Source organism: Equus caballus, chromosome 3, assembly GCF_041296265.1.
Source record: "Equus caballus isolate H_3958 breed thoroughbred chromosome 3, TB-T2T, whole genome shotgun sequence".
In the NCBI taxonomy this organism is placed as follows: Eukaryota; Metazoa; Chordata; class Mammalia; order Perissodactyla; family Equidae; genus Equus; species Equus caballus.
The window spans coordinates 24,465,873-24,481,672 of record NC_091686.1 but is presented as its reverse complement, the minus strand read 5'-3'; the positions used below and the strand labels follow the sequence as shown (position 1 = coordinate 24,481,672).

Below are 15,800 nucleotides of genomic sequence, written 5' to 3'. Positions count from 1 at the left end.
GCTCCGGAAGTGGTGGGGCTTCCGACCCTGACCTGGAAATTGCCGTCAGACTTCATCCTTTTTAGGCCGAGCCCTCGGGAAACATGGCTGCAGTGCAGGCGGCTGAGGTGAAAGTGGACGGCGGCGAGCCGAAACTGAGCAAGAAGTAAGTGTCGCTGCGGGTCAGTAAGGCCTTTGCGGTCGGAGTGTCCGGGTCAGGAATCACCTCGCGGCTCCTGGAGAGGTGGCTGTGCGTGGGGCGCTCCTGCCGGTTCTCGTGGGCACGGACGCGCCGGGACGTAGCCGCTACTCCCCGAAACTCTATCCCCCAGGATGCCCTGGGGCCGGCGGGGTTCCCCCGTCCTACTCCTAGAGTAAGAGAATACTGAAGACTGAGAGGTGACGGAGAGAAAAGCGAAACTTGACTCTTTCCCTTTCCTCTCTGAGAAATGCGTTCTTTTATGAGGAAGCCACGCCTCGATGAGGAGGTTGGAGAAATGTTAAATACCCTAGCTTTCCAGAAAGACCTCCAAGTTTTCCTTGGCCTCACCAAGGCCATTCTGAACCTTCCATATAGAAGAGATCAGTTCTGAAACAGTGTCCTGCACCTATCCATATTGGCTATTCCAGGGATCTGTGAGTATTGAGTGAATGAGCAGTGTCTAGCAGTAAGGACTGCCTTCTTCAGCCCAGTACACCAAGCTGCTCCTACACTGCTGGGTATATCTTTGCTAATCACCCCAAATCCTTGGAGTATGAAAGTAAATTTAAACAAACCAGGATTAGCCGCTCTTTGACTACGTCTTATATTCTCTAAATACTCCACTCCCTATCAGCCAGGGCTCTTCATAGAACATAGGCAATGACTTTTCTCAATATCCCCGAAGATGATACATAAATAGTGCTATTTGAGAGGCATAGGAGAGAAATTAGTTCATTACATATAAAGGCTGTTTTATTGCGCGAGGGCTCAATTCCCTTGCAGAACCCTGATGGAACTGCACTCAACAAGTAAGAATTGGTGTTTCCTTTTGTGTCTCTGGGTTTATACTTCAAATATTCTAGAAAAATGGGAAAGGAAATACCTAAATTTATGGTTGATGGCACCCTAATATGTTGTCTTTTTTGAGAGTGTCTGATGGATCCCTATAAATGTTTAGAGCCTGGTCTTGGACTTCTGCCTTTGGGAAAAATTGACTGGATTTTGATCTTTACGTCAGTAATTGAATTTTAGGGTTGTATATCACAGATACCTCGTAGTCAAGTGCGATTTTAAGGTAAATTGAGGAAACTGACCAAATCCTTTCTACTGACTTTTCTTACATTATAGCAACCACTTTTTAAAATAGCTTTTGTGTGTCAGGCCCTGTGCTACAACTATACAGACTTCCTGTCTGATCTCAGTAATAACCTTGCAAGGCAAGTGTTAATACCCATTTTTCAATTTAGTAAGCTGAGGCTCTGGGTGATTAAATGTGTTGCTAAAGTGTGGTCTATCACTGATCCAGAGCTCTGGAGCAGAAATCTAAAATCAAGTCCGTAACTCCACAGCCCATGCTCTTTACACTGACTGCACCATACCTCTTCGTCACATTGTCTAAAAGAATCTGCCATTGATGTCATATGTTTCTCTAGGGACTACGGGCTAAAATAATTTGTGCATGCACCACGTAATGTTTTGGTCAGCAATATACTGCATATATGACAGTGGTCCCATGAGATTAGTACCATAGAGCCTAGGTGTGTAGTAGGCTGTACCATCTTGGTTTGTGTAACTACACTCTGTGATGTTCACGTTAGGACAGAATCACCTAAGGATGCATTTCTCAGAACATATCCCCATCGTTAAGCAGCACATGATTGTATTTCTTAATTGTTCTTTGGAACTTTCTTGGTCTGAATCTTTAGTGAGCACCATTTTATGCCAGTTATTTTCTCCGAGTTTAAGAAGAGAAGGGCTGCCTTCCAGGTGACTCATTCCCAAACGAAAGGCCAAATTTATTTGAATGCAGTAAAGAATATGATCCCTATAATTCTCTTGCCTTCCAGTGTTAATGTTTAAACATAATGTAGTCTAAGACCCTTCCTGAAATTCTCCTTTCCTTCTTGTTTCTAGAACTCTAAACAAGTCTTATCTTTACCTCAGAGGTCCTTTTGTGTGGTTTACTTTTTAGCTTCATCTAGAGTTTGCAGTTGATAATGATAATTTTATATACTTCCCATTGCCATCTTTGTGGCCAGGTATTTCATCTCCAGGAGAGACCACATGTGAGGGGCTGCAGAAATACTGCCTTATGTCCTATCTCCCATCTTCTAGAATTTTGTGATCATTTCTACCTGCAAACTGTTGATTGACTCGCTCTTGAGTTTTGATGCAGGATCTGCACCTCTTTTTTACCATAGCCAGGACCAGGAACATTGTCAGTTACAGTTGCAGCACAGTAAATGTTACAGAGTTGCTGTCAGTTAAGAGGGTCTTACGTAAAATGGGACACTAAAAGGTACAATCTCCCCCATCCCCCTCACCCAACCCATAAGACTAGGAGTGCTGGTTGGGTGTGTATATACTGTCTGTCCCATCTGACACCACATCTCTGTGTTTCCTGTTAGGTGGTGGTAATCGTTAGTTCCAGGGTGTTCTGCCATGTTGATGCAAGCTGCTGTAAGGCTTGTTAGGGGGTCCCTGCGCCAAACCTCCTGGGCACAGTGGGGGCAGAGGGAGCTGCGACTGTGTCAACTTGCTCCTTTCACAGCGATTCACAAGGACAAGCCACTTTCTAATAAAAGAAGGTTGGTGCCTGTTACCTTCTTTATTGCTCTGGGAGCAAAATTCCTTCCCTTACTAAGTTCCTGTCTTTTAAGCCTTTGGACTTGTTACTAAGGAAACAAAGAGCCCTGCTACCAGAATCAATGGTCCGTTTTCGTTTTCTCTTTAATAAATTCGAATTCTCAATCCATAGATTCTTGAGATGACTTTTGGATCTTATTCTAGAACAGTGCAGAAAACAAAACCCGTGTATGAATAAAGAATTTCTAATACGGTATTTTCTCTTTCCTGTCTTTCTGAAATTTGCTCCTGAGATTAGTTTGGTTTCTAGTCTTAGTTCTATCCCCAGGGCCTTTTTGGCTTATCCTTATGACTGATTTGATTTAAAGAGCAACACCTAGTTGAATGGAACACAGGTTTATTATGTTAATACTAGGAAGAACTAGATAGGCTTAGATGCCTGCTGACTCATTACAGCACAGTAGGCCTGGCACACTGTTCTGGAAAGGTTGTCTTCACAGCTGTTAGAAGACAAATTATATCCAGTCGGAGATGCCTGCTTTGAGGCCCTGAGAGCCAGTTTTGTTACTTAAAAGATGACCATTTGAAATCCCCAATTAAGTTTTTTTAATTGAGTTATTCTAAACTCACTGAAAATTAAGAATGTGTCCTGAAGCCAGACAATATGCAATCGTGACTGAGGATCATTTGCCGTGGTTCATTATTATAGGATATTCAGTTAACATTGGTGGTTTGAAAGAATGATCAATTCTATTTGGATAATGAGGGTATCCGTCTCTACCCAAATCTGTTTGGTTTCTGGGTTCAGATAGCAAGATTTCAGATCATAAGGGATACCAAGTTGTCCAAATTAGTTTTTGAGTCTCAGGTGATAACTATCAAGAGTTTGGATAGTGAGGGATTTGACCAGAAATTTATCCGAATTTGTAAGGTTTCTGTCTTGGGTGCAGAGAGTGAAGGGTTAAGATAGTGAGAGATAACCTAGAATAGCTCACATTTGTGTTCTTACTAAATGCTAGGGACAGGGTCGTCTGTTTACATACATTATCTCAATCCCCACCACATTTGGGGAAGGGAATGTCTATTATTATTTCCATTTTACAGATGGGCAGAAGTTAAGTCACTTGCTCAAGTTCACATAAGTGGTAGGTAGATGTGTCAGGATGTACTCCCAGGCATCTGACTCCAAAGAGGGTATATCATCACCTATGCCATGTTGCTGTGTACACTGTTCTACTGAGTTTGTCGTCATAGTCAGGCTCCTGTGCACAGAGTGAGACCAATGCTGAGGGCCATTGTCAATGCACTGATCAGTGCTGAGGGAGAGACTGTCAGCAGAGTATTCCTTGAACTCTGAAGAGCCGCCTCTCCCCCACCCCACCCCAGACTAACCCACTCCTTAGGGGAGAGTAGACAGGTGGCAGACAGAGCTAGAGATGTTGCCTTATCACAGGTGTGGTACTCTAGGAACTTCATATTCTACAGAGGATACCAAACAACTAAAATTCAGTCCCTGGCCTCAAGGAGCTCCCTAGCCTAATTAGCTTGAGAAAAGCCTATCTTGCTGATTTTCTGGGAAACCTTTTTTCCTGTTCTATATGTAAATTAGTGTGTAGGCTTTTCTTTGTCCTGGTGTATCTTAGCTTTAGTTGGGATCTAATGCCAAAGACCTCAGACTGGAAAGCAGAAACTGAGAAAGATCTCTCACATCTTTATTTTAAGCTAATTTTTTCCTTTGTCTCTTTCACATATAGAGTTCAGTGACTAAGAGCCTAGAGGTGGGGGTGTAGAACTGGGCCAGAGCATTTACCCCAGGCTATTCATATTCTTGATGAGTGGCTATGGGGCAGAACATAGTAGAGGACTCTTCAAGCAGCTATCACATTGAACATCTTCATTTTCCCAACAGTGAGCTAAAGAGACGCTTGAAAGCTGAGAAGAAAGTAGCAGAGAAGGAGGCCAAGCAGAAGGAGCTCAGTGAGAAACAACTAAGCCAAGCCACTGCCACCAACCACACTGCTGACAATGGTGTTGGTGCAGAGGAGGAGAGCCTGGACCCAAATGTGAGTCCTCTGACCACCACCTGGCTGGGCACACGGAAGCTTCTGGTGGAGCGTGGCAGATTCCTTGGGACCAGACAGTAGGAGGGACCTGTGACTAAGATGACAAATAGGAACTGGAACTGGCACTGGGCCCTGGGTCACAGCAAAGAGATAGGAGTGGGCCTACCACCCCATCTGGTTAAAGGCATAGGCCCTGAGTATTTTTCTAATCAACTCCCAACAGACATTTGGGAGAACCCAGTACTTCCAAGTGACTGATTAATCTCCTTGGAACTAGCTGGGCCTTATAGCAGCCCCAGAGAAAGTGTCTCCCTGAAGATGGACTAGGGTTTACTTTAGACAGGAAATTGGCAAACTGTGGTCCACAGGTCAAATGCAGCACTGCCCCTCCCCCCCAACCCTCCTTCTTGGTTTTGTAAATAAAATTGTCTTGGAACACAGCCATGCCCATTTGTTTACGTATGTCTGAGGCTGGTTTCACACTACATTAGAGTAGTTGCCTCAGAAAAAGTTTGCTGACCCCTGCTGTAGAATATTTCTTTTTTACATTCTCCAGGCTTTGGGGAAAAGTCTGATGTGTGGCCAGGGGTAGGAAAGTAGGAAAGAAGATAAGTGATTCACTATCCAGATGGTTCCACAAAAGTGGTAACCAAGGCCACCTATACCATTTAACTTCTATTATTTTAGGAAGAACTCTGATTTTTCTTTTTGTTGAATCTTGCGTTTTGGAATTCTGGCCTTCATTTCCAGCTGTGTATCTGGCCATGCTGCATATTTTAAGTGCAAATCTCACTCCATATCCAATCCCGTGATTTCAACAGTGCAGATGGCTCAGTTAAAGAACCTCAATGGAGGCCAGCCCCATGGCTGAGTGGTTAAGTTCATGCACTCCACTTTGGCAGCCCGGGGTTTGCCAGTTTGGATCCTGGGCACAGACCTACACACTGCTCATCAAGCCATGATGTGGCAGCATCCCTCATAGAAGAATTAGAATGACTGAAACTAGAATATACAACTATGTACTGGGGCTTTGGGGAAAAAAAATAAAGAGGAAGATTGGCAACAGATGTATGCTCAAGGCCAGTCTTCCTCATCAAAAAAAAAAAAAAAAAACCTCAGTGTATTGGGGCTTCTCTGAGGCAGAATACAGTACTCTGCTAGATGGGCCGCTGTTCGGACCAGGTTCAACTTCTCAAAGCTCTTTTTTTTTTTTTATTACAGCAATACTACAAGATCCGCAGCCAAGCAGTCCACCAACTGAAGGTCAGTGGGGAAGACCCGTACCCACACAAGTTCCATGTAGACATCTCACTCACTCACTTCATCCAAGAATACAGCCACCTGCAGCCTGGGGACCACCTGACTGACATCACCTTAAAGGTGGCAGGTAGGAAGCCTTCCTGGCAGTTTGCTGAGCTCCCACAGCAGGCATACCTCTCCAGTAGCGCAAAGAAGGGTCTGGGGTGGTCTTGGCTTTCAAGCAGCTTGTGTCTAAGGCTGCTTTACTAGGGACAGTGCCAGTGTATCTATTCACAGAGAGTAGAGCAGCCCTGAGGCGTGAGATCACATTCCAGTGGTGATGCTGCAGAGGAAGGGGCATTGTCTCAGGGGGACTCCTAGCCTGATGCTCCTGCTCATTCATAGTCCTTTATGAGGACTTCCCTTCATCTGTGGGAGCCATGGCCCCAGGCTCCTAAAAAATGTGAATCTGTGGCCTGAAAATGCTTTGTGCTAGTCTGTCATTTCTAGAACATTGTTATTTTGGAGTTTAATATCTTGTGTGGGATCTCTTCTTAATTAAAAAAAATTTAAATCTTTCATTCCCCCCCCAAAAAAATAATAAAACTATTAGTTGTAGAAAATTTAGGACATTGAAACATGCAAAGAAGCACACAGAAAAGTTTAGTTAGCCATAATGCTACCACCCAGAGAGAACCTCCTGCCTATAGCTAAATGCCCCCAAAATTTCTTTTTCTTTGAAGTCCAGTGATTTTACCCAAATACGTCTTCATGCTAGTCATTCTGGTTAACATTTTCAGTACCCAGTGTGCCCTTTAAATACGTGTTTTCAAGTCTATTTTAGAAAGTTTTTCTTGAATATAATTTTTTGTATTCTGTTTCTTGCTTTGGTTTACTTTTGGGACTCGTTTTATCCACATGTATCTTTGCTGCTTTTTGGTATTTGTCACTCTTTCTCACATCCTTTTTATCTCTTTCTGTATACTTTGATTTTTTAATTTTATCCTCCTTTCCACTTTGTTTCTCTCAAGGCATTATTTGTTGTATTTATTCACTCCTGTTTCCTTTAGTCTTCATTTCCGAGATGATTTTTTCACTTTCTTTCTAATTTTTTCATGTGTCACCTCATTTCTTAGTTTTTCTGATTCTAACTTGTGTTTTCATGTTTTGTGTTGTCATCTTAATGTCTTTCAGCTCAGTGCGAAATAGAATTTTGTTTTTTCTGAGCCTGTCTTTCTTAAGTGCTTTCACTGTGGGGATGTTACTCTCCTTATTCTCTCTTTTTTTGTTTAGTAACTGTGTGTGGTATTTGACCACATTACTTATTTTTGTATGAAATTAGTTTTCCTGAATGTTAACAGGAAGCTTGGTTCAGGTAGCTTTTCCAGCTTCACTGAGCTCCCTCTTCTGTTGTTTTTGTGAAGTGTTCAGAAATATAACAGCTTGCTTTCTGAGATTTTCAGGCTCTCTTGCCCTTCCTCACTCTTGTTGGACCTTTTTTTCTTTTGCCTCTGTTTTCCTGGTCTGGTTCAATTTTGTGGGGCCTTGTGTAGAAAAGATCCCTGGCTGTAAACTTTAGAGAGTTCCTGGGGCTGCACTAAAGGGCTTCGGCCCCTAGACCTTCATAATGCAGCCCATTGTACTCACTTATGTGGCAGTAGGCAGATCCCCTCCCAGATTCAGCTGCTCTCCTCCCCTCAGCCTGCCACATTTTCCGGTGAATACTTATGGCTGTTTGGGAGATTTCCAGTTCTCAGACCCATCAGACGCCCTGTTGCTATCTACAGCTTTTTCCTGAATGGAGGTCTTGGGGCTCTTGGTGGTTTGCCCCATTGCTTGTATTTGGGGATTCTTGGGAATACCTTCCAACATAATTTTGTTGTAAATTTCGTCCACAGTTTTTTGGCCTTGCCTATCTAGTTGTCCTTTCTATTTTTATGTGAGGATTCAGGAAGATCCCAAAACAATGCTGGCACCAACACTGCCATCTTCTAGGAATCCAATAAGCATCCTTCCTGCACATTTTTAATTGGTTTGACTGGTGATCATTATCATGAAGAAAAAGGCAGGGCTTAGGCATCAGGTTAAAATCAAGTTGTTCTACTTTATGTTCTGCCCAGACGTAAATAATACAGAGAGAGCTTTTTGGAACTGATATCACGAAATGGCTTCTGGTTCTGTCAATCAGTATTTTTGCTGTTCTTTTTCTAGGTAGGATTCATGCCAAAAGAGCTTCTGGGGGAAAGCTCATCTTCTATGATCTTCGAGGAGAGGGTGTCAAGTTGCAAGTCATGGCCAATTCCAGGTATATAGAAATATCCAGTTATAAGCCTTTCTAGTTTGGCCCAGAGCAACACAGTTGGGGACAAAGGTCCGTGTGCTCTTCTTTTCCCATTAGTATTTAAAGTTAGAAGAAATGGGGTATGGTTGGGTAAGGCTGAAAAGAGAATAAAAAGGCCATCTGATCACCTGAAGAATAATGACTGCTATCAGGTTGTGTGGCAGTTAAAAATAAAAGGTAATACTTTTTTAACAGTTGACTTTGAATCTGAGCTTCCTCTTCAGCTCCCAGTAATTAAGCATTAACAGTTTAGTGAAGGTTCCAGAGTAAACCAGTGGTCAGTGTTAATTTGGAATATTGTATACTGAATTACATTTGCCTTTCACTCAGGAATTATAAATCAGAAGAAGAATTTATTCGTATCAATAACAAACTGCGTCGGGGAGACATAATTGGAGTTCAGGGGAATCCTGGGAAAACCAAGAAGGGTGAGCTGAGCATCATTCCCTATGAGATCACACTGCTGTCTCCTTGCTTGCATATGTTACCTCATCTTCACTTTGGCCTCAAAGACAAGGTAAGCTCTCGTGGCCTCCTAGCTGTGATTTATCAGACCATTGAAGCAGACATGTCAGTGATTTCTCTCTGTTGCTTTTGGTTTAGGAAACACGATATCGTCAGAGATACTTGGACTTGATCCTGAATGACTTTGTGAGGCAGAAATTTATCATCCGCTCTAAGATCATCACATATATAAGAAGTTTCTTGGATGAGCTGGGCTTCCTAGAGGTGATGCAGAGTTCCTTAGCTGACGTGACTAGCCACCTTGCTCTGCTTGCCTCTTACTACTCCTTCTCTTCCCTTTTCCGGGGCATGTCCTGTGTCAGTATCCTTTATGCTCAGTGAAAAGTCCCCTTTTTTGCCAGTGTCTTTGTTCTGTTTTTATTTAGTGCCCTGAGTAGGAAGACAGGATCTGATTGCTAAGATAATGGACAAAGTGTAGGGCTGTCCACACACTAATGATGCCACGTTCAATGTGTTATCAACTCATTTTGCTTTTTTGTAGCGTTAAAAAAAATTTTTAGTTTTTATTCAATTTATCTAAATGGAAAAAAGTTTTTTTAGGGAAATTTTGGGGAAAGCATTATTTAGAAACATTTTTTTTAATTGTATGAGAAAGGTGAGTGCATGTAAAACAAATTCAAACAATAAAGAAAGAGAAGCAAAACCAAAGTCTCCTTTTATTTATCCCAACTAACTTCCCTCCCCAAACTTGAGTTTGGTCTGTATCATTCCATGCCATTTACTATGCATATATACATACACACCTGTGCATGTTGCAGATGGGTACATGTGTAAATGTTTTGGGAGGGTTTTATTTTTTGCTTTAAACATGAATGAAGTCACATTATATGTATTGTGGTGGATCTGGTTCGGGTTTTTTTTTTTTGGCTTTTTTCCACTTACTATAATCTGGAGCCTTTTGCATGTCTATCTATCTATCTATATTCCTTTTTAATGCTGCATAAGTTATTTCCCCTATTGATAGTTTAGGTTTCTGTTTTTCTTCTATCATGTTTCAGTGACCATCTTTGTGCTCAGGTACAGCTGGGGATTTTTGGGGGGTTTTTTTTAAGATTTTATTTTTTTCCTTTTTCTCCCAAAACCCCCAGTACATAGTTGTGTATTTTTTTTTTTTTTAGTTGTGGGTCCTTCTAGTTGTGGCATGTGGAACGCCGCCTCAGCATGGCTTGATGGAGCGGTGCCATGTCCGTGCCCAGGATTTGAACCAGCGAAACCCTGGGCTGCCAAAGCAGAGCGTGCAAACTTCACCACTCGGCCACGGGGCCGGCCCCATGCAGCTGTTTCTGTAGGATGGATTTCTAGAAGTAGAATAACTAAGTCAAAGGATATAAGCAGTTAAATTTTTAATACTGCAATTTGAACTCAAGGCTATACCCATTTAGATTCCCACTTACAGCTTGCGAAAGTTTATGGTACTATGTTAATAGTGTTTGGTATTAATAGAAATTGAGAAACTGCTCTGGAAAATCAAGTTAACTACTTTTTTGTCAACCAGTTGCACTTTACTATTGAACTTAACTATACTTGGGGCTATAACAGGTTTAGACATGCAAAGCATGAGCTATCCCCAAGGTCTCTGGTTTGAGGACCTCTGTCTGTGGACTGAATGTTTCTCCCTGTCTTTTAGATTGAAACTCCCATGATGAACATCATCCCAGGTGGAGCTGTGGCCAAGCCTTTTATCACATACCACAATGAGCTGGACATGAATTTATATATGAGAATTGCTCCAGAACTCTACCATAAGGTAATTAATAAGAAGATGCCCTGTTTCCTTAGAGAAGCAGGAGGTTGGAAAACCATTGGCTAGGCGGGTATAGTCTGATTGAAGAGGAACAGTGAGCGTAGACTTGCCAGGAGAGTATTCTAATTTGTCAGCCTTGTGAGTGTTACACTTCGACTTTCTCTACAAGATCAGTAGAGCACTGCAGGTCAGAGGGCAAAGGAATTGTCTTTCCTAGGTCTGTAGATCCTCCTCACCTACTTTGGTTCTCATAATATTTTAAGTTTACACTCCTCCTTGGATTAGATCTGATTTTAGTCTTTCGTAGCAGAAAGAGCTTAATCCTGTCTGGAAGCTGGAAATAAATATCTTGAAATCACCAGAATAAATATAGAAGACTGTCTTTCAATATTCTTAGCTGCAGGCAACAGAATCTGTTATAACTAGTTTAAGCAAAAAGATAATGTATTTCTATATATAAGGAGGCTCGTAATTTCCAGGAGGATCAGAGAATCAGGCTTGGAGACCATACAGTTACAACACTGGGCTGTTCCCATGGAGAACCCCGTATCTTTTCCACTAGGGGCAGTTACCACAGCTCATAACCCTGGCACTAGGCACAGGTCACTGCCATTAGGACCTCTGCAGTTACTACCTCTAAAAGCTCGATATCTCTGGCCCTGTTCACCAGAAGAATTCTTTGCAATACCCGCATCTTCTTTCAGTAGCTTCCACACATCTCAAGGTGTGTCTGATTGGTGGGGAGTTGGGTCACATGCCTGTATCCTAACCCCAAGAGAGCCTTCTTTCTTGGAGATGGGGGACACCACAGACCACGGAAGGTCCTGGGAAGCCAAAGTGAATGGTGTCTATCCACTACAAAGGCCTAAAGAGAGGACAGTACTCACCATTTGGATAAAGACCTGAAAGCATGACTGAGCTGTGAAAACCAAGTTACAGCTTTTAGAGACAAATTTTCCAGAGCTATTAAGACAAGATTAGCTGCTGTGACCATGGCCACATGTTGTTATTAGATGCTGGTGGTTGGTGGCATTGACCGGGTTTATGAAATTGGGCGCCAGTTCCGGAATGAAGGAATTGATTTGACTCACAATCCTGAGTTCACCACCTGTGAGTTCTACATGGCCTATGCAGACTATCACGATCTCATGGAAATCACAGAGAAGATGATTTCAGGTAACGACCCCCCCCCCACCACCACCACCACCATCGGCTCCCTTTGTCCTTCATGCATGTCTGAAGGGCTGGTGTGCTGCTTACAGGAGGACTTCCTTTTGGTCCTCTTTAAATGACAGATTTCTTTCCCAGGGATGGTGAAGCACATTACAGGCAGTTACAAGGTAACCTACCATCCAGATGGCCCGGAGGGCCAAGCCCAGGAGATTGACTTCACCCCACCCTTCCGGAGAATCAACATGGTAGAAGAGCTTGAGAAAGTCCTGGGGGTGAAGTTGCCAGAAACTAACCTTTTCGAAACTGAAGGTAAAGTGATGCACCCCTCTGTTCTATGGCCCTCCTTCCTGGTCAGCTCTGAATTAGGTCAGGGCTAGAACTTCCCACACCACTCTCTTTATATACTTTTTTAGGGGGAACTGTGATATTCTCTCTTCTAACTTGTACATTTGTATTACAGAAACTCGCAAAATTCTTGATGATATCTGTGTGGCAAAAGGTGTTGAATGCCCTCCACCTCGGACCACAGCCAGGCTCCTTGATAAGGTGAAAGGCCATTTGCTTCTAGTACATGCCCTCATCCAGTGGTCACTAGCCACCTGCCCCCTATGACAGTGTACTCCACTGTGGAGAAGTAACTCGTACAGCTTCGCAGGAAAGCTCTAAAGAGAGAAATGAGAGAATTAATAAGTTTTGAACTCCTGCTATACTAAGCTTTGTGCCAAAGAGTTGGGTATGTTATCTCAGTTAGTCCTTAACCAGCCCTATTGAGAAACTTAGGATAAATCCTTATAGCGTTAGGTGTGGGTAGGAGCTGAGTCCTCTTCTGCCAAGACTGGGACAATCAAAATGCTATTCAGAAGGGGTCTCTAGTTCTGCTTTGTTTTCTCCTTAAGCTCGTCGGGGAGTTCCTGGAAGTGACGTGCATCAACCCTACGTTCATCTGTGATCACCCGCAGATAATGAGCCCTTTGGCCAAATGGTAAGATAAAGCATTGTGTTTCATTTACCTATTGCTGCATAACAACCTCAGAACTTAGTGGCATAAAACAACAATTTATTAATTCTCAAAATCTTGTAGGTTCATTGGGTAGTCTCTACATAGTGTCAGCTAAGGTAACTCAAGTGGCTTTTTTCAGCTAGGAACTCTGCCAGGGTACCTTCTCCTCCACATGGGATCTCACCCTCCAGAGCGTCTTCATGTAGCCTCTCTCTGGCAGCATAGGCTGGGCTTCCTTACATAGTCGCTAGGCTCCAAGAGGAAGCATTCCAAAAGAATAAAGCCCAGGGTGCAAGCACATATCAAGCCTCTGCTGATGTCCCATTGGCCAAAGCAAGTCATGTAGGCAGACCAGAGTCAGTGTGACAGGGACTGCAGAAGGGCATGAATACAGGAGCTATGGTTCAGTGCAACAGTCTACCGCACAGGTTTGTGAAGATAATTAAAGCTTCCTTATCTCTAATCTTCCTCACTATTGTACTAAATGATTTGGTGCTGAGAATGCATGCAGGCTCCAAGTCACAATCAGTAACACTTTTAATAGAATTCAGGAACTCTGTTGTACCAGATATTATTAGTGAACCTGTATATTCAGCCTCTCCTTTGGTCTCCTGTCCCCAGGCACCGCTCTAAAGAGGGCCTGACTGAGCGCTTTGAGCTGTTTGTCATGAAGAAGGAAATATGCAATGCCTACACTGAGCTGAATGACCCCATGCGGCAGCGGCAGCTTTTTGAAGAACAGGCCAAGGTAAGGAGGGAGAGTGTGAGCAAAGGCACATATTTCATCGGTGTGCCCACTGACTGGAAAATATCAGCCTTAACCCTGGTCTCTCATTGTCTGCATCTCTTGGTGACTTCAACAGAAATGAAGGATAAAGCCACAGGCTCCTCCTCCCTCCTCCACGGTGAAGTCACACTTGAAGATGGAGAACTTGACTAGTTTGGGCCCTAGAATTTTCTACATAAGAAGAGCTTAGGCATGATTATCTGTGAGGGCAGTGTGAGACTTCTCTTGAAAATGTTTGCCTAAGAAGAACATAATTTTCATCAGATGGCACATTTATTGAGGTGGCTTGGGGATGAGAGGCAGGTAAAGAGTCATGAAGACAGAGCCCCCCAGGCTGCCTGCACTAGCACTGCCATTGATGGGTAGTTTCTGGAAATGGGAGAAAGATTCTTAGGAGTCATCAGAGTCTTGGAAAGTCAGTCTCACTGGACTCACAGAGCCCCAGGCAGTGGAGGTGTTTTCATTTCACAGAGAAATTTGCATGTGTTCTGAAGTGGATTTCATCAGTCCTGACCTCTGGGTCTTTGAGAGAAATGGTAAACCCTCTGAACATGCTCACTCAGACACTGAGAGACAGTGCAGCCTGGAGCATTGTCACTGTTTGGTTCTCTCCTCGTCTAGGCCAAGGCTGCTGGCGATGATGAGGCCATGTTCATAGATGAAAACTTCTGCACCGCCCTGGAGTACGGGCTGCCCCCCACCGCTGGCTGGGGCATGGGCATCGACCGCGTCACCATGTTTCTCACAGACTCCAATAACATCAAGGTAAACAGCCGCCCTCTACAGCACACACTGTCCTGAAGGAGCGCCACTCTGGTGAGGGGGCGCACGGTGGGCCAGGAGAATAAAGATAGAGCTTTGGGCTGGAAGGAGGACAGGCAGAGGAGTGACATGCAACTTCAAAGGAGGAGGATCAGAGCATCTTGACCTTATAGGGTCTGGGGTTTTCCTTGGCCTGAGGCAGAAGGAATACTAATTGTTTGCATTTCCTAAGGACCTAAGGAACGTGCTAGGCCTTCTACATGCCTTATCTCATTTAATTTGTCAGCCCCATGAGGTACAGACACTGTCATTACCCGATTTTTATAGACGAGGAAATCATATTTGAAGAGAATGTCTGTATTTATTTTTCTGACATCGTGCTCTAAGCAGTGCTGTGCTTTTGTCCTTTCCCATCCTCTGTCATTCAGAGGGACTGAGTTGAAATAAAAGAACAGATCTTTGGATTTTGGTCATAACAAGAACCAGAGGCAAAAGGAATGGGTGGATAGCTGTGGAAAAATTGAGTCCCTCTTAGCTTCAAAATGCGTTTTCTCTCCTGTAGGAAGTACTTCTGTTTCCTGCCATGAAACCCGAAGACAAGAAGGAGAAGGAGAATGTAGCAACCACTGACACATTGGAAAGCACAACAGCTGGCACTTCTGTCTAGAAAACAATCATTGCAAGTCATATAACTCAGGCATCTTTGCATTTCTGCAAAAGATCAAGGATCTTTTCTGCAAAAGATCCCTGCAAGGGAATTCTTGTGTGTTTCTATCCATTGACTATCACAGTGCAGGTCAGCAACCAGAGGAGAGAAGAGGAATTAAGATTTCCTTTTTATTCCTTGTTACCAAATAAACCATTTGTCTCTATTCTTTGTCCCATCACTCTTTTTACCTTTGGAATGTCAACTTTTTCTCAGATAGCCTAAAAAATGTTTAGGATTATACCACTTTATTCATTCGACAAATTTATATTAATGTGTGCTCTGTGCCAGGCATTGTCCTAAGGGATTGGGGACACAGCAGTGAACAAAAGCCAAATCCCTGCTCTCCTCCTGAAACTTAAATTCCTTCTTTGGGGGCAGGAGGGTGAGGGGCAACCAGACAAACAAGAAATAAGTAAATACATATTATATCCGGTAATGGTACATACTAAGAAGAAAAAGCAGGATGAGGGGACAGGAGCTCTTGCAGGAAGAGGTGGATGAGGGGACAGTGCTATTTTAAATATATGATCAGGGAAGACCTCTTCTGGGTGACATTTAAGTAAAGATCTGAGGGAAAAGGGTGATCCAGGCTAGAGGACTGCATTTGTGAGGAACAGCAAAGGGTCTAGTATGGCCAGGGGGGGACTAAAGGTCAGTGAGGGGCCTGGTCACACAGGCCCCTGTAAGCCA

At 43.4% G+C, this 15,800-nt stretch overlaps 1 protein-coding gene across 2 annotated transcripts; it reads left to right on the top strand.

Annotated features, from left to right (window-relative positions):
• Window positions 1–4: 4 nt before the first annotated feature.
• Window positions 5–15,273, top strand: KARS1 (lysyl-tRNA synthetase 1). Of its 2 annotated transcripts, XM_003364638.5 has the most exons (15): window positions 12–145; window positions 2,590–2,769; window positions 4,677–4,830; window positions 6,052–6,217; window positions 8,281–8,374; window positions 8,741–8,927; window positions 9,014–9,139; window positions 10,563–10,682; window positions 11,693–11,855; window positions 11,988–12,161; window positions 12,313–12,398; window positions 12,749–12,834; window positions 13,474–13,600; window positions 14,261–14,404; window positions 14,964–15,273. In XM_003364638.5, exons 2-15 carry the CDS (start codon window positions 2,624–2,626, stop codon window positions 15,066–15,068), a joined length of 1,878 nt encoding a protein of 625 aa, XP_003364686.1. In that variant the 5' UTR covers window positions 12–145; window positions 2,590–2,623; the 3' UTR covers window positions 15,069–15,273. The 2 variants fall into 2 exon arrangements, with proteins under 2 accessions (XP_001501628.1, XP_003364686.1); XM_001501578.5 differs by lacking the exon at window positions 2,590–2,769 and having other exon boundaries at window positions 5–145.
• The last annotated feature ends 527 nt before the right edge of the window (window positions 15,274–15,800 follow it).